Source organism: Centroberyx affinis, unplaced genomic scaffold (assembly GCF_046629955.1).
Source record: "Centroberyx affinis isolate AG114_WGS23_722 - 3 ecotype Tasmania unplaced genomic scaffold, CSIRO-AGI_Caff_v1 ptg002289l_1, whole genome shotgun sequence".
In the NCBI taxonomy this organism is placed as follows: Eukaryota; Metazoa; Chordata; class Actinopteri; order Beryciformes; family Berycidae; genus Centroberyx; species Centroberyx affinis.
In genome coordinates this window covers 132501-154745 of record NW_027280565.1, presented here as the reverse complement: position 1 = coordinate 154745, position 22245 = coordinate 132501, and the positions used below count along the sequence as shown (strand labels likewise).

At 43.3% G+C, this 22245-nt stretch overlaps 1 protein-coding gene across 1 annotated transcript in view; it reads right to left on the bottom strand.

Moving 5' to 3' along the window:
* Window positions 1-354: 354 nt before the first annotated feature.
* LOC139655503 (uncharacterized) overlaps window positions 355-22245 on the bottom strand; it is a gene marked incomplete at its 3' end in the record, with an annotated part of 28343 nt that continues 6452 nt past the window's right edge. Inside the window, exon 2 of the mRNA XM_071532938.1 lies at window positions 355-482. Coding sequence (XP_071389039.1) covers window positions 355-482 — 128 coding nt within the window. The remainder of the gene's footprint in view (window positions 483-22245) is intronic.

The window sequence follows — 22245 nt, the reverse complement described above, 5'->3', positions numbered from 1 at the left end:
GGTTTATACCATGTAAGGACTGTACTATATTGTAAGAGTTACGCAAAAACATCAATAATAAAAAAAAGAAAAGAAAAAAAAAGAAGCTGCTGAATTCAGGATCTTTACATTTGACCGTTTTCATGCCCCAAAAAATCCAAGTATTCAAATTCAAGTATCCAAATATTTAGATTATGATGGGACACTAAAACTCTCCACTGAAGCCCAGACTGATGTTTCATGGAGAGTTTTAGTGTCCTGGGACACGTTTTAAATCTTATCTTGTTAATTACTCTGTATGGAAATCTTGTATGAAAGGTGCTGTATAAATGAAACTGGAGTGTGTGTGTGTGTGTGTGTGTGTGTGTGTCTGACCTCGTCGTCTCTGTTGAGCAGGATCAGCTGGCTGTCTGTCAGGACGCAGAACTTCCTCTCCCACATGCTGCTGTCGGCCTGTGGGGTCTGACCGCAGGAGAACCGGTGAGACGGAGGCCCCTTCACATCTGGAGACACACACACACACACACACACACACACACACACACACACACACACACACACACAGCAGAGGACGGTCAGGAAACACACTCGCAGTAGACTACTGGCATGTGCAGCAGGTGTGTTAACTCTTGTTTGTTTGTTTGTTTGTTTATCGTTATACACAAACTGCAGAAGGAGTAAACCATCTGAAATATTTGGCACAAGTACATAAGTAAAAGTACCCTGTTAAACTAGGTTAAATACACAATTAAAAGAGATAAAAACATTGAGTAAGAATATATAAATCAACATAATCAGGCGCTGACTCATCAGCTCTTGTGGCTGGACGCTCTGCTGTCACTGAAACATGAGGAAAACCAAGAGGATCATGGGAGAGCAGCGCTCCAGAAATCCAGAAGACAATAAGACTCTGTCTCAGTTTACAGTTTTTTATTTTGGCTTCATGCCCATGAGCCGATCCTGCTGTCTGTCCACCAGCATGTCATGATTTACTGCTTTACATTATTGTTGTGGCAGACACATTGACTTTTTTTTTTTGCACCATGATGTTTTTTAGACCCAATACTGTATACTACTTAAAATGAATCATGTCGCTGTGTCTTATAGAATGAGATGTTATGAATTGTAAGTTTATAACTTGCCATATATATATATTCATATATACAGTATACATATATACACACTTGTGAACTGAGATCCTATGATCCTTGTGGTTTTCCTCATATGCACTGGCTTCAGCAGAGGAAAATAAAAACCAGAACTAAGACATTTACATGAGAACGTAAAGTTTGCCACAGGAGGAGTGTTGGGCGATGTTTCACAGAGAGCAGCAGAAAAGCGGTAGATGAGTAGTAACAGTAGAAGAAGAAAGCAGATTATCAAAACCCATGAAGCATTCTGCAGACTGTTGATTCTCACAGAAACAAAGAGTTTTGCTGTTCAAACAGCAAGAAACCAGACAACATTTTCCATCTCAGTCTTTTATGAGACTCTCATGCAAAGTGACTGACAGAGAGTCAGTGTCCAACGACACCTGAACTGACAGAATGAACCCACCAACAATCATTTTTACTGACCAAAATAAGTAATACATAGAAATACTTCAGCCTGTGTTTGTACTGCATCAGGTTCTGTGTATTCATTTAAAACTTAACAAGAGAGCTTTCATATTGGAAGCGTCAATCCAAAATTAAAAACCCATATCAGCTGAACTGAGGTTTCCACACACCGATATCCTGTTTATGAATCAGGGTATCGACAATTTTAATATTAGCGCTGAGCTGCAGGTAAACAGTTTGTCCTGTTTGCCTTAAAAACCTGGAAAACCCAAATATGACAAAGCTGAACTCTACAGATATGAGGCACAGCACCTCGTCCTGTTTACTGTCTCCAGCAGAACTCTGAAGAAACTGCACAGAAACAGATGATCCTGACTACGAGCGTGATGTGGATCAGAGAGACCGGTGTGGATCCAGTCAGCAGGTAGAAACACTCATACCCCTTTTCGACCAAGGCAGTTCGAGGGCCGGTTCAGAGCCGGTGCCTAATCTCGAACCAGTTCTTTGCGTTTCGACAGCCAAAGAACCGGCTCTCGGCCAGGAAAACTGGTTCCAGAGTGGCACCAACACTTTGCTGGTCTAGAATAAAGAACCGCTTACGTCAGGGATTATCATGACCAACCAAAACCAACAAGACCAAGAAGACCACCATTGTTAAAAAAACCAGAGCTTCATGGACATGGACGTGAAGCAGCAGTGGTCCGTGGAGGAGACAAACTGTCTCCTTGCATTGTGGACTCTCCTCAACAGAGATTCAGAATAAACTCGAGGAAGCTTCAAGAACGAAACCGGTGTTTGAACAAAGACAGAGCGAGATGGCTAGTGCTGCTGGGGAAGCGGAGACGTACACAGACGTATACAGTGACATAATGACCTGGCTCTCTAGTCTAGCCAGCTCTACTCCGTGGAAAAGCAAACCGGTTCTTATAAGGTTCGCAAGTTGAACCAACTGCGGACCGGCACCAGCACCAGCCCAGCACCAGCACTAGGTTCCAGTGGGTGGAAAGGGGGAATCAGTCTGCTGTTCCCTTCATCTGAATCAGCTGCTTGACCTCAGACAGGAATCAGCTGACAGTCTGCAGGCTGGCTGCAGCTCACAGTCTGGACCAGCAGAGGGAGCTGTGGTTCCGTGGAAAACCTCCACAGAACATCAGCCCAGTTCATCAGACCGGTTTCCTCTGTCTGTCATACAAGGGTTAGGGTTAGCTGGACAGCAGTCAGTCAGTTTACTGTCCAGGTCACCAGCCATCGTCTCATCTGCTGAGGCGGAGAGAGAAAACCAGAAGTGCTTCTACTTTGCTAAAATCTCTTCTGGTCTATGGTTGAAATCTACTTGGATCTAGTCAGGCTCTTTCTCTGTACAGTCCTCTGACACAGGCTGTGATGAAGAGCTGGAGGAATAAACAAACTTGACCTTGTATCTTAAGATGAAGTAAAAAAAACAAAAAAAAACAGGTGTGTAAATCTGCTGAGGTGCTTTCCTGCTTTTTGTTGCACATGCTGTTTCCCATGCACTGCGAACAGGAGCAGAGCAGACAGGCAGAGGTTCCTTTAATTAAAATACAGACATGCACATAGTGCCGATTTGCACTTTATTGCTGTTGTTGTCTGTGTGGTTGTATTTTATGTCCTGCTGTGGAAGCCTTGTTCATTGCCCCTCAGGGATAAATAAACGTTGTTGAATTTAATTGAATTGAAAGTAAAGTGCAGAAACAAAGCGACTCAACAGGATCAGCACAGTCGTGTTGAATGGATCCACATCGAAGGTTAGGAGTCGATATTCTGTGTGAAGAACACGACTTCCCCGCCTCATACACGGGCCGGTCCGGCTGTTTGGAGGATTATATACACGCCGAATTTACCAGAACATCCTACCGATTAGAAATAAAGTCTCAAGTTATATTTTCTGATGTGTGTTTTTTGCCGATGAGCAAATAAAAACAAACTGCCAGATTTTTGAAGGGACCTTGGTGTGGCAGCAGCCTTCAGCCTCACTCTGTTTCACTCTCTACCATTCAGGAACCTATTTACTGGTCATATTAAGCTTCAGGAAAGTAAATATTACACTGAACCTTTAAAGGGATGGAAAGGTGAGAGTGTGTGTGTGTGTGTGTGTGTGTGTGTGTGTGTGTGTGTGTGTGTGTGTGTGTCTGTCTGCAGCAGGAGGCAGGCAGACAGCCGCCGCTCTCTGGATTAAAAATGTAAGTGATGTCTGGAGGAATCAGCCTGATGTCTGCTGACGCTCCGGCTGTCCGCCACGCACCGCCGACTCAGCACAGGTCAGAGGTCAAACCCCCCCATCCCCCCGCCCCCCCCCACCCCCACCGTGTCACAGTGTATTAGTGGGAAGTGACACGGCAGCACTTCCTCTGCAGTGGCTCCAGTCAGACTGATCTCTGCTCTGATATCGTCCTTTTATTAAACTGATCTGCTCCAGTCTGATTGATTACAGATTTATCGTAGAATTGATCAGTATCACACTGGTCTGTCGGTGGGAAGACCTGAACCTGAACTGACTCTAATGAGACATTCTGATTGATCTTGTACAGGCAGGTGTAGGCAGGCTGAGGCTCCGCCCTCCAGACCTCCCAGCATGCCGAGGGGCTGCGGTACAGATCATAATCTGTGGTGAGACTGGCCTCCAACACAAACACAGAGATGACATACAGTCTGTTGTGCCTGAAGAACACACACACACACACACACACACACACACACACACACACACACACACACACACACACACACACACACACAACACTGTACTATATCAGGGTAACTGCAGGTTTCAAAAAGCCAAATTTAAGACTCAAACACCTTTTTAATTCTGCCTGGAATTCTGCCTGTAAAAGTACCAATACAACAATGTAAAAATAAAATAATAAAAACGTCTCAGACCAAACTTTTGATTTTTATTCTTGCACTTAAACTTCTTGTACTTAGTAGCTTACTTTGTGTCTAAAGTCAACTAAAACTCATCATGAATGAATACAAAAACAAGTCCTGAGAGATATGAAAACACTGTAACATACCCTTCCTAAATATATATAATATATGCAGTGAGTCCAGAGGTGAAGCTCAGCACCATTTGTTGCTTTGTTTAGTTACAGACAGTGATGGAAGAAGTACTCTGATCCTTTACTTAAGTACCAATACAGCAATGTAAAAATACTCCATTACAAGTAAAAGTCCTGCATGAAAAATCCTACTTCAGTAAAAGTACATAAGTATTAGCAGCAAAATGTAGTTAAAGTATTAAAGTGAAAGTAGTGGTTTGGTCCCTCTGACTGATATTTTATTATATATGACATCATTAGATTATTAATACTGAAGCATCAGTGTGTAAGCAGCATGTTACTGTTGTAGCTGCTGGAGGTGGAGCTAGTTTGAACTACTTTATATACAGTTAGCTAGTTTAGTCCAGTGGTTCCCAACCTAGGGGTCGGGCCCCTCCAAAGGGTCACCGGATAAATCTGAGGGGTCGTGAGACGATTAATGGGAGAGGAAAGAAGAAAAAACAAAGTTCTGATACACAAATCTGTTTTCAGTTTTTGGACTTTTTCTCTAATCTTTGATTTTTGCTGAAATATTGGATCATTTGAACATTTATTGAAATGAAACCATGTGAGGTTTAGAGGGAAAAATCACTATTTGGTGGAGCTGTTAACAACTCATAGACATCTGAAATGTGACCCGACTACACACTGCTTTCTGTAAGACGTCAAAAGCCAAAAAGGTTGGAAACCACTGGTTTCATCTTTAACAATGTGTTGTATTTTAAAAGCTTGTTATATTATCCATTGTGTCAAATCTCCATCTGAAAAGTAACTAAAGCTGTCAAATAAATGTAGTGGAGTAGAAAGTACAATATTTCCTTCTGAAATGTAGTGGAGTGGAAGTATAAAGTAGCATCAAATGGAAATACAAAAGTACAAGTATCTCAAAATTACCTAAGTACAGTACTTGAGTAAATGTACTTAGTTACTTTCCACCACAGCCTGTTTGTGACTGAGCAGCTGATGAAAGCTGTGAAACTATAAACAGGCAGAAGAAGAAAAAGGACAGCAGGACATTAACAGTTAAGAGACATGAAGTCCAGCTGAGTTCAGTACAGCAGACAGGATGCAGATTGTTCTACTGACTCTGATCTGGATCCATCTGGCAAACCTGACATCACATGCTGAGGAATAAAACCTCTAATAAGTGGATTTAACACTTTTTTAATACTTTTTAAAGCCTTACATTTTCATTATTTAAGACTTTTCCAGACTTTTTAAGGTCATAAACCCTAACCTAACTCTAATCTTAACCCTAAACCAGCTCCTTAAAGTGAGGAAATAAAGACATTTCAATACCTTTCAAAGCCTTCTGTTTAGATTATTTAAGACTTTTTCCAGACTTCTTAAGGACTTGCAGATACTACTATATGTCCGCTAATACCTGGATTTAACACATCTGAACACTTTTTACAGCTTTAATTTTAAGACTTTAAGAATCTGTGGATACTCTCTCACACACACACACACACACACACACACACACACACAGCCTCCTCTGTGTGCTGTAGTGTTAAACAATAGCACGGCCTGTTTCCACATGGCGTCTCCTCCGGCTGCGATGTGACGGCAGAGCAAACAGACGCTGCTTTCACTGCGCCTGATTGGCCGGGATTATTCAGTGTTTGTCTGGCTGGTAAACACTCCACACACACACACACACCCACACACACACACACACACCCACACACACAAAGGCTGTAATTGATTGTGATCGTCATTTAATTCCAATGTAAATTCTGGCGTTACTGCTAATGCTGATGCCCTCTGCCAGGAGGAGGACAACGGAAATCAGTCTCTGATTTCACACTGATGCTCACAAGGATTTTATTCATGTTTTATGTGATTTTAAAAAAAAATAACCTCATTAAATAAACCAAATCATATACTATCAGAGGGTCTACTAGGAAATGTCATACTGTTTGGCAGCCTTTCTTAACCTTTGTTGAGGATATGGAAGCTGACAGCATGATAATGTAACCAATTTTTCTGTCATTTCATTCTATTTATTTGATTATTTTATTATTATTTTAGTTATTTATTTTCCTTTTACGGATCTCTGTTTATATGTGTATGTCTGGTATTTGGGGGGTGGGGGATTCGATTAAGTTTCCTTTTCCTTATCTGTTGGACCCGTTTGGACCTGTGATATAATGTGAAAAAATGTAAATAAAAAGACCCTGATCAAAAAAAATAAACCAAATCAAATCCAAGCAGTGAAGGAACAGAGAGAAACAGCAGGACTCACTTCACTCTGTTCACTATCTAGCACTGTGGACTCTTACTAATATAATATACTGTATATCATTTAGTGTAGAGCTGAAAGACATGGACAAAAAATCTAATTGCAATTATTTGACAAAATACCGCAGTTGTGATTGAAACAGCGATTCATTCGTAGTTTAATTTGTAGATTCATAGATTTGTTTTTCTTGTCATACATTTTTAGAACTTTACAATTGTTTAACGAAAAAGTGATTTTGTTAAAAATAAACTAGATGTGAGTGAGCAGATTGACTGAGTTTGAGTCTGATGAAAGGTTTTGATTCTAAAACTCCTTGTTCACAAATCCAGTTTGGACCAAACTCTCTCTGAAGAAACTAACTGCAGACTCTGAGATTTGGAAATTGCAGAAGTTCATAGTGCGATTTTTTTTTCTATTTGATTAATTGTTCAGCTCTAATTTAGTGGACACATTCATCCAAAGCGTCTGAGCGTGTGTTCAGGTTCAAACTGAGCGACTTGGTCGATAAGTCAGATTGTGGGCGGGGCCAGATCTGGTATTTTTGCTGTTTTTTGCTACAAAGTCCTAATAAGGTCGTGTTAAGGTCAAATAAACAGAAAATAGTCCGAAAAAAGCTTCCCATCGACCCTGACCTCAGATCAGCCGTTCCCCAGCTTTGTTTCTGAGACGTTTCTTTCTGTCGTCTTTCAAATAAAAGAGAACAAAGACAACTGGGAAGCTTTGAACGGCTGGAATCGACTTCTCCATTTTCAAACTGTTGTTCATGAAACTAAATCAAATCGGTAGAGAAACGAGGAAGCACTGAAACCCATGATGACGGTGAAGTTCAGCCGTGACGCCAGCCGAGTTTCCCCCGGTCGCTCTGCAGGAAGTGACCGGACCGACCCAGACTCTCCGATCCTGACGCTCACAGTGTGAACTGTGTTCCAGATGTTTATATTACAGAACCACCTCCAGAACCACAGAACCACCTCCAGAACCACAGAACCACCTCCAGAACCACAGAACCACCTGCTTATCCTCCCCACGTCTCCTATAGCAGTGGCTCTCAACCTTTTTCATATCAAGGACCCTAATTTAGTCCACTCATAGACCCCCTTTTGATGAGATTTTGTCTCTCGGACCCAAATCTGAGAATATTGTTATTGTCAGATATGATTTTGTCCAGAATTCCATGACTGTCTGTACTGCAGGTAGAGAGATAACAGAGAAACTATGATCAGAACAGTCATTCTAAAATGACAAAATAATGCAGTTTAACAATTCATCAATTTCCTGGGGACCCCCTGGAATGCCCCCAAGGACCCCTGGTGGTCCCCGGACTCCACGTTGAGAACTACTGTCCTATAGTGTGAAAACATCTGGATGTGTGATTTCTGACCCACAGACAGATCTCACAACCAGCACAGTCCTGAACACCGAGTCTTCAGTTCAGACAAAAAAAGCAAAACACTGTGGAATCACATTGTGATGATATGAAGATATTTTGATATCTTGACACACATTTCTGCTGTCTGAATTCATGATGACAAGCAAATTTTACTTAAAAACTCTGATAAAATGAGGTATGGTAGGACATCACACCTAACATCACCATTCGGTTCAATGAGATGAACATTAATTTGATTATTTAATATACAGTGTTGTGCATTAGTGCATCAGTAGACTGCTCTTTATAGTACATTTTTTTATATTTAGAAACTTCATTTAGGTATTTTTGAAAGCATCTTCACTTTACTTTTTTCTTTTACATGTGCCTAAGACTTTTGCACAGTACTGTATATTGATATCGAGAAAAATCCTTATGATTATCGTGATATTGATTTCAACCATATCACCCAGCCCTACTTCAGAGTTTCTAATGCTAATGCTAATTTTGATGAACTGCTGCAAAATGAAACTACATCCTGTTTCTCCAGCAGAACAGACGGAGGAGAGAGGAGAGAGGAGGAGGAGAGAGAGGAGAGGGGAGAGAGGAGAGAGGAGAGAAGAGAGAGGAGAGAGGAGAGAGGAGAGAAGAGAGAGGAGAGAAGAGAGAAGAGAGAAGAGAGAAGAGAGAAGAGAGAAGAGAGAGGAGAGAAGAGAGAAGAGAGAGGAGAGAAGAGAGGAGAGAAGAGAGAGGAGAGGAGAGAAGAGAGAGGAGAGAAGAGAGAGAAGAGAGAGGAGAGGAGAGAGAGAGAGAGAGAAGAGAGAGAAGAGAGAGGAGAGAGGAGAGAAGAGAGAAGAGAGGAGAGAAGAGAGAGGAGAGAAGAGAGAAGAGAGGAGAGGAGAGAAGAGAGAGGAGAGGAGAGAGGAGAGGAGAGAAGAGAGAGGAGAGGAGAGAGGAGAGAAGAGAGAGAAGAGAAGAGAGAGAAGAGAAGAGAGAGGAGAGAAGAGAGAAGAGAGAGGAGAGAAGAGAGAAGAGAGAGGAGGGAGGAGAGAGGAGAGAGGAGAAAAGAGAGAGGAGAGAGGAGAGAGTTTGTGGAGAAAGGCTTCAGCCGGCGAGCTGCAGACTATTTCTGGCTGCATACTAAATCATCCACGTCAAAAGCTCCGGCCCACAAACCCCCCAGAGACCTGAACGGAGTCACACCTGCTACTGTTCACTGCTGCAGAGTGAAACCTCCTCTGGGACGAAGAGAGAGCGGCGAGGAAGAGGAGGAGGAGGAAGAGAGGGAAGAAAAGGAAGAAAAGGAAGAAAAGGACTAATTGGCTGGTTTCTGTCTTTGCGAGCGGCACACAGACTCGGCCCTCGGCTCATTAGCGGAGCCGAGACGAGCGGACGCCTCCCACCCGACAAAGACGGGGAAACGCAGACGGGACGGCCCACTCCGAACGCTCAAGAGTTCATCTGCCGGCCTTACGTAACGTTTCATCCGCTCCAGACCGACATCACTCATCCTCGTCCGACTCAGACCGCGGCGACTGCCAAACTCAAGATTTGATTTGATTTGAGGCACTTTGCCACCGAGCGGAAACATCAGGCTCCGGAAGCAGGGGATTTGATTATTAGCCATGAGTTTGTGTAGATTCATCTCAGCCATCCAGGTAGTAAGATGTCCAGAAAATAAAAACTAAGTCCGCTGTAGAACGAGGAAGACTCTCGGATGAGCGGAGAAACGTCTTCATCTGTTCAATTTAAAGTCCAGAGGATGTCGTTTTTATTTTTAGGCCGTAAGGTTTTAACAGTGTGAGGTCGACTGAGCATGAGCGGTCTGAGAGTGAGAGTGTTCCTGTAGAAGCTGTCAGTCGATCGTGAACAAATCTGAGTGCATCCCAAGTCTCTTATTTGATATTTCCTCGCTCCTCGATCCTCGCTTGAACCGGAAGTCGTTCAGGTCCGCCATTTTGAAGGTCGTCCCAAAGCTCTTATTTCTGCTCCGAGGATCGAGGAGGGATCTCTGAGGAGCGAGGAGCGAGGAGACACGAGAGCAGCCTTCCCGGAAGACTTTCAGCTGAACGCCATGATGTTAATGACTCCGCCCCTCAGCTGTATCGCCGTACACAGAAACGGAACATCGCTTCATGTGACGCTTCAGAGGAAAGGACGTCTCATTTCTCTAAAAACATATTTCCTGTTTCCCCTCTCCTCGCATGGTTTCCTTGCGTCTCTCCGTGCGTCCTCGGTGGGAGAGACTAAGAGGTGAACGTGGTGAAGTGAGGGAAACGCGGCTGCAATTTAAGAGACTTGGGATGCACCCACTGTTTTATTCCCGACTTCCTCGTAAAGCACTACACTACCCAGAAGCTTTAGCGTGAGTTCCCACCAATCAGAGACGTCCCCGCTGGTCGGACATGTCGGTCCAGAAGACGGCGTTGAGGTCAAAACCTCATTGGTGCAACATCTGAGGACACAGCGGAGGGATACCGTTCAGGAGAGATAGTTCCTGTTTGGGAGACCGGATCTACTTTTATTTTTCCAATACAAATTTTAGCGTAAACCAAGAATAGAAATGCAAAATGCCGACAGACTCAGGATGCTTTGTCTCTGTTGTTGAATCTGTTCACCAACACGTTCAATGTCAGTTTCCATTCAAATGAATGGGAAGTAAAAATCTGAACGCTACAAACTGGTCCAGCTGCATCTGGTCTTGGCGAGGAGATTATATTCTGCTTTTCAAATAAATAACTCCATGTTGAAACTAAGAGGAATATTGCTTTAAAGTTAATTTTAACAATGAATTTAAAGCATTAAAGGAATAGTTCACCCAAAAATGAAAATCCTGTCATCATCTCCTCCCCCTCATGCCAAATGAAACTCAGGTGAAGTTTGTTAGTCCATATAACACACAGGGAGGTTTGCAGCACAACTTGGTAGCAGCCTTCTCCAAAACAACTGAAGTCAATGGGGACCTGTTCTTTAGAGCTCCAAAACAAAAACAGACAAACAATCACACTGTGAATAGAAAGACCTATACACCATTATTTGTTGCAAATCAATCAGCTGTAGTTCAGATTTGCACTAAATGATGGTGTAAATATACTGTAGGTCTTTGTGGAACTCTGAAGAACTGGTCCCCACTGACTTCAGTTGTTTTGGAGAAGGCTGCTATGGAGTTGTGCTGCAGCCTCCCTGTGTGTTATATGGACAAACTTCACCTGTGTTTCAACTGGCATGAGGGGGAGGAGATGATGACAGGATTTTCATTTTTGGGTGATCCTGAGCTGATCCTGGACCTGTCCTCTCTCCCGTCCTGAATCTCCTTTTTTTTTATTGAACATATGGCCGTTGAGTTGCAGCCGTCAGAGGAAGTCCTCTCCGCTGCGTCGCTCCCCACAGAGACTCTCACAGAGGGATTAAGCTTCTATATTTGTCCTGGACTCTGGATCATCAAGGACCCGGGGAAAGGTCAGATCCGTCCGTAAAGCGGTCCCAAAACCCTCAGAGCAGGAAACTCATTTTCCTGCCTGCCGGATTCACCAGAATTCACCGTTTCATCCACTGCTGGACCAGACAGGAACCAAACCTGTGGACTAACGGCTGGGTGCGTCTAATTTTTCTACAGCTGCGTATATTTAATTGTTTTTGTATTTTGATATTGTGAATCTTTACTATTCTGCTGCTAATTTATCAAGAACTCGTTATTTTTAGAAAATTTTAAAAGGAAATTGTCATCACATTTAAGTCATGATGTCTAATTATTTTTTGACGTGACGTTTTCTCTTCTTTTTCCACGTATTGTTTTTCATGTATTTCTTTGTTTTTATTGGATTGTTGTCTACTGATTGGTTCATTTTTCTGCTCAGTTTGTGTGCTTCTTCTTGTCCTTTATTTTTTGTTGCATTTTTCTAAATTATGTTAGCTTAGTTTTTTCTTTTCCTTTTTTGTCATTGTTTTTCTCCTTAAGTTGAGGAGAGGTCTGTTGTATAAGCCTGTGGCTTCTTGACCTCTCCTGTCACATCTTTTATTTTTTTCATTATCTGGTTTTTATGCAGTTTTATGTGTGTGCAAATAAAATAAAAATACAAATAAAATAATAATAATATTTTAGCTGTTGACGACACTCCTATTTCCCGGCAGAGATAAATGAAAAAGTAATTAAGTGAAAAGATTAAGAGATGAACTTTGCCTTGTCAGAGTAAAACCTGTTGACCCACATCAGACCAGGAGAGCAGAGATTTGGGATTTCTGAAAAAAATAAAACAGAGGATGGGTGTTTGGGGCTGGTGAGCCGGCTTAGAGTTTGGCAGATCCTGATATTTCTGTATTGAAGCTGCTGATATTCAATATCTAACTGACCATTTTCCTGTGAATGAATACTAACAAATATTCAGTGTTTCTGCCTGAATGTTATTCCTGTCAGGGTGGGAAAGCCCCCAGAACGTGCTTTGCAACTGTTGTTTTCCCTTCAAATTAGGCTAAAAACATGGATGACTTCTCCTGTTTGGGAACATTTTGGCTTTGAGCCCGATGAAGAGGGAAAGCCAAAGACTTTGGACGAGGCAGTGTGCCGCATCTGCAGCAAGAAAATGCGAGGAAACACATCAAATCTAGCATCGCATCTTAGGATCACTCATCGCCCGTTATACGATGCGATGAAAGGCGCCCCCTCTGCCTCGGGACGTCCCGGCTCGGCACTACGTCAGTTAGGAGTCTCTGAGTGACTAAATACAACCGGGACAGCAACAAGTGGCGAGCACTTACAACAACTGTAACACTGTTCTGAGGTTTAAATTATTTTTTTTTATGGCGGGTACCGTGACGGTTTGAGTGGCTTTGCTAATTTGTGCGGTAAAGAAAAAATCAATACCGCAGCAGCTCTATTTATAAGTAGAATTTAAACAGTTAAGAGTTCATATATTGTTCAGTTTCTTTGCCTTTGCAGTAAAGAAGACGCTCTTGAAGAAGTTTAAAAGTTTGGTTTTTATCACCGATACCTTCAAATGTAAACGATACTCCAGTTCAACAGAAGAGTAATATCAGAGCAGAGATCAGTCTGAAAACAGTTAACCCCTGAGAGACTGGAGATATGTACAGGATCTGAGAGCTGAAGGTGGGAGAGGAGCCAAGAGTCAAGGAGGCCGACTGACACTCTGCTGCTGCTGCCGAGGAGCCGCTGAGCAAGGCAGCGAGGCAGCGAGGCACCGAACCCCGACCGCTCTGTGAGGACCGGGCTGAGACAGAGCATGGGGCTGTACATGAAATACATCAAGGTTGTAAATAAAGAAGTACGGGCACCTGGAGAGAATGTGTGTGTGTGTGTGTGTGTGGGCGGAGCCTGGTGGTGTGTGTGTGTGTGTGTGTGTGTGTCAGTGTGAAGGGAAACCTGACTCCGGCCAAACCCTGCTGGGAATGTCTGGGAGCCGGGGCGAGGTCCAGCCAGCTGTCCACACACACACACACACACACACACACACACACACAGTCATGCAAACCGCCACATGCTACTCATGCTTATGAACCAACACACAACACACACCTCACTACTGTAGTATTGCGTTTTACTCTACTCACTCTATTTACTCTACTCTATTCACGTTTATATTCTACTCTATATTTTAAATTCATTTTATTTTCTTTGTATCAGAATGTTCTCCTGCTGTTATTTTGGACTCAGTCATAATGCTGGAATCTTAGTTTTTTTCATAATTTTCATTCATACATTATATGAATTATATGATATTATTGTATAAATATAAATATTGTAAACAGTTTTTCCACATGAGGTTTTGGCCTCAGTAGCCAATTTCCCTTCTTCTAATATTTGTCTTTATGGAGATTTTCTGAATAATTGTGTCGTTAACAGATAATGATAAAACACAGGGTTGTTTTCCTAGTGACTGACAGGTTGTCGATTACGGGCCAATAGCAGGTGGAGCTGCGGCGCTGCAGACGACCCAAACCCCGCCCCCTCCACCGTGGCTCCGCCCCCTGCCTCTCTTTGGAAAACATGTCAACATGGCGGCGAGTGTGAACACAATCTGCAGCTTAAAACCTTCAGAAGACGATGGAGGAAGAAACTCTCTGCTGCATCTGGTTTACAGTCTATCTTATCTTTACAGGCGCACACACACACACACACACACACACACACACACACACACACCAGCACTTCCCTGATATCACAAGGTACAACTTCCGATTTCTAATTTCCAACTAAGAACGAGAATATACGAAGACTTCCAGTTTAATTTTCTGAGGAAGGAAGTTGAAGCCCGGCCTTCCTCTTCTGCTGCCGGTAAAACAGATCCTGGATCAGCCGATAAAACAGATCCTGGATCAGCCGGTAAAACAGATCCTGGATCAGCCGGTAAAACAGATCCTGGATCAGCCGGTAAAACAGATCCTGGATCAGCCCGGATCTGGAAGAGAGCGACTGGTTTCAGGTTCGCTGACTGAGGTGAAACTCCTCATCAGGACCGACCGGGCTGCAAAACCGGACTGTAGGAGTTCTGAACTGAACTCCTACAGTCTCTCTCACACACACACACACACACACACACTTGTTGTACTATACCACAGTATCTGCAGAGCTTCTAAACGCTGCCTAGAATTAATTTTACACCAATTTAGAGCTGCAACGATTAATCGATTAGTTGTCAATTATTAAATTAATCGCCAACTATTTTGATAATCGATAAATCGGTTTGAGTAATTTTTTAAGAAAAATAAGTCAAAATTCTCTGATTCCAGCTTCTTAAATGTGAATATTTTCTGGTTTCTTTCCTCCTCTATGACAGTAAACTGAATATCTTTGGGTTGTGGACAAAACAAGACATTTGAGGACGTCATCTTGGGCTTTGGGAAACACTGATCCACATTTTTCACCATTTTCTGACATTTTATAGACCAAACAACTAATCGATTAATCCAGAAAATAACCGACAGATTAATCGACAATGAAAATAATCGTTAGTTAAACAGGCAGAAGAAGAAAAAGGACGACTGACTCTGTTCTGGATCCATCTGACAAACCTGACATCACATGCTGAGAAGATAAAACCTCGAGCTGCTTAAAGAAGTCAGGACTGGAAAAATGTCCTCACTCCTAAAGTTTAAAACTCAAACTGATTCTCACAAGGATAGAAGTACACATACACACACACACACACACACACACACACACACACACACACACACACACACAGAGGCTGCTTTGTTTGTCTGACCCACACACGGTCGACCTGTATTCCGCTCTGTGTAAAGCAGCAGGTCCGGTCTCCGTAGCAACCGGTAAATACAACAGCCTTCCTCCAATCACAACGCTCTGACATCAGCGGCTTTATCAAGATGGGACCAGCCAACAGGAGGGGTGTGTGTGTGTGTGTGTGTGTTTGTGTGTGTGTGTGTGTGTGTGTGTGTGAAACCAAAGTGAAAACAGAGAGGGGTGTGGTGGTGAGACTGACCCAGTCTGCACAGACAGATACGACTGCTGCTGCTGGGTGAGGCTGGAGCCCCGCCCCCTCCCTCCCGGCCGGGGGGGGGGATCGGATTTTGACGAAACTTCGGGAAATGATGCGTGTCGTTGCTCTGTCCCAGAGTTTTCAAAATGACACTGATTGGCCAAAGGGGGGCGCTACAACGTTTGTTTCATTGCCTGTGCGTCACACACAATATCTCTGACGCCGCTGATCGGATTTTCACGAAACTCAAAGGAACGATGAGGCTCATTGATCCATTCGGACATTTTACAAATCACACTGATTGGTCCAAAGACGGACTCGACATGTTTACTGTGGTTTTTCTGAAGCTGAACAGCAACAAAGCACATGGAGTCGGAGTCTTTCCGGTTCAGATTGAAACCACAACCACAACGCCTCAGAAAAAAAAAACCAGTCCGATAAGAAACAGCCAAACCTCCGAGTTACGAGCCGATGCACAGAACACACCCTGCGTCTCTAAACAAAAATCTGATCTGATCACTTGCAAATTACAAATCAGCAACAAAATACTTTTCTAACTTACAGTTGCATGCAATATCTTCAAATCTAAAGCTTATTCATAAGAGCGCTAGAAATTTGCGGTGGAAATTTAATGTAAAATCATCAACTTTTGAGAAATATGACTCATCAAAACGAATCTAAAGACAATATTACCAATACTTCAGAAAGGAAAACAGAGTTTACCACATGGAATTCAAAAAGTGACCAAAAAAACAATTAGGTTTGAAAATCAGAACCCAAATCACTCACACAAACTGCTTTGCCAGCTTCACATCACATTACCATCCATTAAAACCACGAGGCCAGCAGTCAGCACTCTGCCACATTAGCATGTTTAATTGGCAGATGTGCAGACTGTGGCTGAGCTTTTGTTAGAGGGAGGAAATCACAGCAATTGACAGACTGGACCCTGCTGTAACACTGTCTTTAGCACACTGCCTGCTATTTAAGCTGTAAATAAAGCTGTAAACGGTGCAGTTTCAGCTCAGCTTTCCTCCCAGAATGCCCTGCAGGAAAGGAATCTATAAAGAGGGAAAAGACAGATAGGTAAGAGCCGTGCGTGTCACCGTTAATTAGAATAAATACTACATACTAAAGCCTGCAGCACAGTGTGTACTGTAGCCGATGGGAAGATGGGTCCACACCTTCTTCTTTTCAGTTTCAAACACATTTCTACCTGGGCAGTGACACCGACAGTCATTTATTTGGTTTACTAGCTCATGTTCAAGGTGTTTTCATAGTCAAATTTGAAGTTAACATCATTTGCTTTCCTTCACAGCAGTGGCTGAAGACCGATCACATCCTGAAATCAGTTTGAGGGTAAAATATTTCTGTGAAAACACCCAGAATATTAGCTAGGAAACCAAAGGACAAGTTACTGTCAGTGTGATAACCGAGGTGAACACGTTTGAAACTCTGGCTTCAAAAACTAAGCTGTGGACTTCAGAGGTTTCTCCAGTTAACACATGGCTCTGACCTGGAGGTGAGTGGAGGTGAGTGGAGGTGAATGGAGGTGAGTAGAAGTAAGTGGAGGTGAGTGGAGGTGAGCGGAGGTGAATGGAGGTGAGTGGAGGTGAATGGAGGTGAGTGGAGGTGAGTTGAGGTGAATAGAAGTGAGTAGAGGTGAATGGAGGTGAGCGGAGGTGAATGGAGGTGAGCGGAGGTGAATGGAGGTGAGTGGAGGTGAGAGGAGGTGAGTGGAGGTGAATGGAGGTGAGTGGAGGTTAGTGGAGGTGAGTGGAGGCGAGTAGAGGTGAATTCAGGTGAATGGAGGTGAGTGGAGGTGAATGGAGGTGAGTGGAGGCGAGTGGAGGCGAGTAGAGGTGAATTCAGGTGAATGGAGGTGAGTGGAGGTGAATGGAGGTGAGTGGAAGTGAGTGGAAGTGAGTAGAGGTGAATGGAGGTGAGTGGAGGCGAGTGGAGGCGAGTAGAGGTGAATTCAGGTGAATGGAGGCGAGTAGAGGTGAATTCAGGTGAACAGAGGTGAGCGGAGGTGAATGGATGTAAATGGATGTAAATGGAGGTGAATGGAGGTGAACGGAGGCGGTGAAGATGTTCTGATGGTGTAAAGCTGTGTGTCTACTGGGAACCGCTCCACCCAGCATCAGCTTCTGCTTCCAGTTCTCTCCAGTGGAAAGCCGCTGCTGCAGGATGCTGACAGGCGAGCAGCCGAGCAGCCGAGCAGCCGAGCAGCCGAGCAGCTGAGCAGCTGAGCGTGTTTCCAGCAGCCGCTGTGTGTCAAGAGCTCCGAGCTGAAAATATTTCAACTTTTAGCGAGCGTGCCACGCTTCAAACAGGTTTCCAACAGCAGTGCTGTGTGGGGGGAGCAGTACGCTTCAACAGTGGAATTCAGGTGTGAGGAGCGCTGAGCCAAAACACTTCAAGTCCAAAACTAGTCAGAAAGGAGAGAGGCGGCACAGCCAGACTTCATGGTGTCTGCTCCAATATATAAATAACATGTGAGTATTGGATTTAGTCACTTTTTCCACAGTTTTTGGATGTGCTGCTTCACTCTTTTTTTGAGTAGTCGCATAAGCTTTCAATTAAGGCTGCAACTAACAATTATTTTCATTATCGATGAATCTATTTTTCTATCTATTTTTTCGATTAATCAGTCTGTAAAATGTAAAAATAATAACAACTTCCCCCGTCTGACCAGCAGCCAGAAAACCCAAAGTATTCATTTGATAATGAGATGAAACAGAGAAAAGCAGCAAATCTTAATGTTTGTGAAGCTGCAACCAGCAAATGTTTGGTATTTTTACTTGATAAAGGAACATCAAAATTACCAAAATTATAATCAATTAACTATCTGTTGATCAACTAAACGATGAATTGGCTCCCAGCGGTCATGGAGCAGCAGGGGAACCACAACCAGCAGGTCAGGGGTTCACTCCTCCAGCAGCCAAGACCCTGAACCCTCTGTCACCCCGCAGAGGAAACTGACTGATATCAGACAGAACCGTTAACTGGTTCCACTCATCTCCATCTTCAGTCTCACATTGCCTCCACTCTAACCGATTTCCGTGGGGGAGGGGGATTCGATTTTCCCTAACCGATCACTAGAGACCGACGTATCCGCCTGAATCTAACGTCGTTTTAAGTCGACACTGATGCAAAAAAAACATTTCCCCTTTGAATAAATGCCTTCAAAGCAGAAAGCTGTTCGGATTTCAAAGTAATTGGTACTTTTAATGGATTCAGAACAGCCTGGATAGCAGCGTCCATCTTGTCTATAGCGTCTCCATTGTTATTGTTACTCCTCCTTGGTTCCGGCACTCAGCTTGACGACGGCGTTAGTCCCGCCCCCTGGCTCTGATTGGCTAATCGTTAGTCCCTCCCCCGGCGCTCATTGGACCGATCGTTTTTTCAACCGAGAAACCGCTGTTTCATGTCACGATGCCAGACCAGAATCAGTCAACTGGGTGGAGTGGGCGGAGTCAAAGGTCTGGACCCAGGCAACAGAGGAAACTGAGCTAGGAAAGATCCAGATCAACATCAAACCACCAACACAAAACAAATGACGATTCCTGCACACAAAATAACCTCTTCCCCCCAAAGCCTGGTGTGTCCTGAGGGCGAGAGGCGGTAACAGAATAATCAGCAACACCAGGCAAATCATTTCCTCCTCCAGCAGCAGCAGCAGCAGCAGCTCCTCTCTGAGTCCCGGTCTCGACCCGCAGGTCAACCTCAGGCTGCAGACAGATCAGCACTCAGCTCAGTCACACAGAAACACAACGGGACTATTCTGGTAACGCGGGGGACACGCCACTTAAAGGGACACTCTGACATTTTGGATTTCATCTGTTCTAAAAGGTTATTTTTATGGCGTTTTACACTGTAGCTTCAACAGGCCGCATGGAGCAGTGAGTGATGCTGAAGGACAGAGGAGGCTTAGAGGTCTCAGCTGCCTTCCATTTAAAATACTGATGGGACGATGTGTTTATTTCACGATACGATTCAACACTTGATATGTGGTTCAGGATTCAATACAACCGCGATATGATGTGATAAATAAAAGTCTGACTGTGCAGAATTCTGTTTATTTCTGAGACTCAAATCTTTGCAGCGATGCCATTGGCTGCTAGAATGTAAACAACAATTTAAAAATGTCATTACAAAGTGACAGTAACATAATTTGGATGGAGAGCTTGTGAAACTGTGATGGTCAAGAGTCTCATTAGTGATTACTACAGCAGAATAACATGGAGCTGATATCACCATTCATGTTCCTGACAGCAGAATAACATGGAGCTGATATCACCATTCATGTTCCTGACAGCAGAATAACATGGAGCTGATATCACCATTCATGTTCCTGACCCTCCATATGGATTGTCACATTTTTATATTGCGATATATTGAATTTCAAGATATCATCCCATCCCAGGCGAAGTGTTTTCCAACATGAGCTTGGTGGGAAAACGACTAACATCCAGAACAACAATGTTTTCAGCTCGAACCTGGCGGACAACTTGCTCATGAAGCATAAAACGAAGGCATAGGGGCAGCCGGGTGGTGACAGAGACCGTCCTGTAACCAAAACACCACAGGTTCAAATCCCTGAGACAGACAAATGTGCTGAAGTGTCGTTGAGCAACACTTCTGCTGTGAAGCTCGACTCTCAGTTCAGCTGAAGCAACACAAATGAAACCGTTGATGCAAAGTTGGCTACTTGGCAAATTTATTTTCCGAACATAAAGACATGCAGAACATTTGGTCGGTGAGAGAGAGACACCAGCTGCGGTTACATGAGACATTTTTTTTTTCATTCTGAATGAAATCATTCTGAAGGAAGATTGCCACGCAAGTGTTAACATGAGCGCTAAATATAACGATCTCATTGAGATGTGAGTTTACATGCTCCACAGTAATGAGAATAAAAGTTTCTGACATGCGCAAAACACCGAATCAGCACTCTGACACGGGCTTATGTTTTTAAAAGATGGAGCTGAGAGGGTTATTTCTTTACTGCTGTTCTTTCTGAAAACACTTATGGAGTCGTATGTTTTGATAAAACTGTTCATCAGACGTTTTGTTTTGTTTTGCCCCCGCAATGATTGGCTCCATTTGTAATTTTCACCGCTGTAAACCGAAACTGGCCCGGAGAGGACTTGATATAGGAGTCAGGACTTGATATAAAAACGGGCTGCACCGCCTACATCAAGCCCGAGCTCATCCATTCAGATCCTCCTGGAAAAAAGGAAAATGTAATTGACGTTACTCACGTTAAATGCGCAAGCGTGTGCAGAAAGAGGCGAGATAAAGAAAGTGATCAGAATGAGTGTTTACATCGACCGGATTATGAAAGAGTTAAACAGCCTCTCAAACGGAATGAAATTTCATTCGGATCGGGCCAGTTTATTCTGATTGAGGCGTTTATATGAGGCATTTTTATTCTGGTTGGGCTACTATTCTGATTAAAAGGCTCCATGTAAACGCAGCTAGTGTCGGTTTTGGTAAATATGGGTCTATCAGTATATAGAACAGGCAAACTCGGAACACAGAACTGATCGGGAATCAATCAAATCTCCATCTCCATCAAATCTTTTACTCTTCCAAAGGCTCAACATGGAGGCACAAGCTTCAGTTTGAAAAGTGACCAAAAGCACATTAAGTCTTCATGCCCCTCTTAACGCAGCCGCCATTAATAATTTGTATTCTGCATTTCCTCTCTTCCATCATGGCGGCTCTGCTAAACTCTTTGTTGGCCAGTGAGGCAGAAACAGTGACGCTGTTTAATATTTAAACACGCCGCCTTCAGCAACACGCTCCACATTTGCATCTGCAAAGCGGTTCCTCTCACTCAAGTGTCAATCACCACCGCTGCCCATATGCAGCGGGGGGGGGGCGGAGCCTCAGGGGTCAAAGGTGAGCGGTGATGTCGCCTCCTATCAGACTGACGAGAGCAGCGTGGGGAGGGGGGGGGGGGGGGGGAGGCCGCTACCTGAAGATAAACCTCAACACCTCAAACACTCTTCTTCTTCTTCTTCTTTCTGATGGAAAACTCATTCTTCCTTCCCCTTTTCTTCTTGTTTTTTACAGTCTGAAAACCATCTAATGCAATGAATGTGGGAAGCAAGTAGGAAAATAAGGGATGCACCATTGATTTTTTTAGGCAAAATACAATTATCCAATATTTTCCCACCTATAACGGCCGATGCATTTTTGTAAAGATCTCGGTACAGATGGAGGTGCAAAACAGGTGAGCCTTTTCAGAAATGCCTATCTTAAGATCATTATATATTATATTATATATATTTGTACATATTTGTACATAATTCTTATTTCTCTTATTTCTGTCTGCTTATATATTGTAGTATAATGCATATTTTACATATTTCTTATTTTCTTATTCTATCTTTCTTATAATTTCTCTATGCTTATATATATTTCTCTTCTAGAATGTGAGCAACTGCAACGTAACCCAATTTCCCCTCGGGGATCAATAAAGTATTTCTGATTCTGATTCTGATTAAGAGGCTTTTAAACAATAGAGTTATTTTTCTTCTATTGCCAATCTGACAGTTGTAGTCAGTAATAC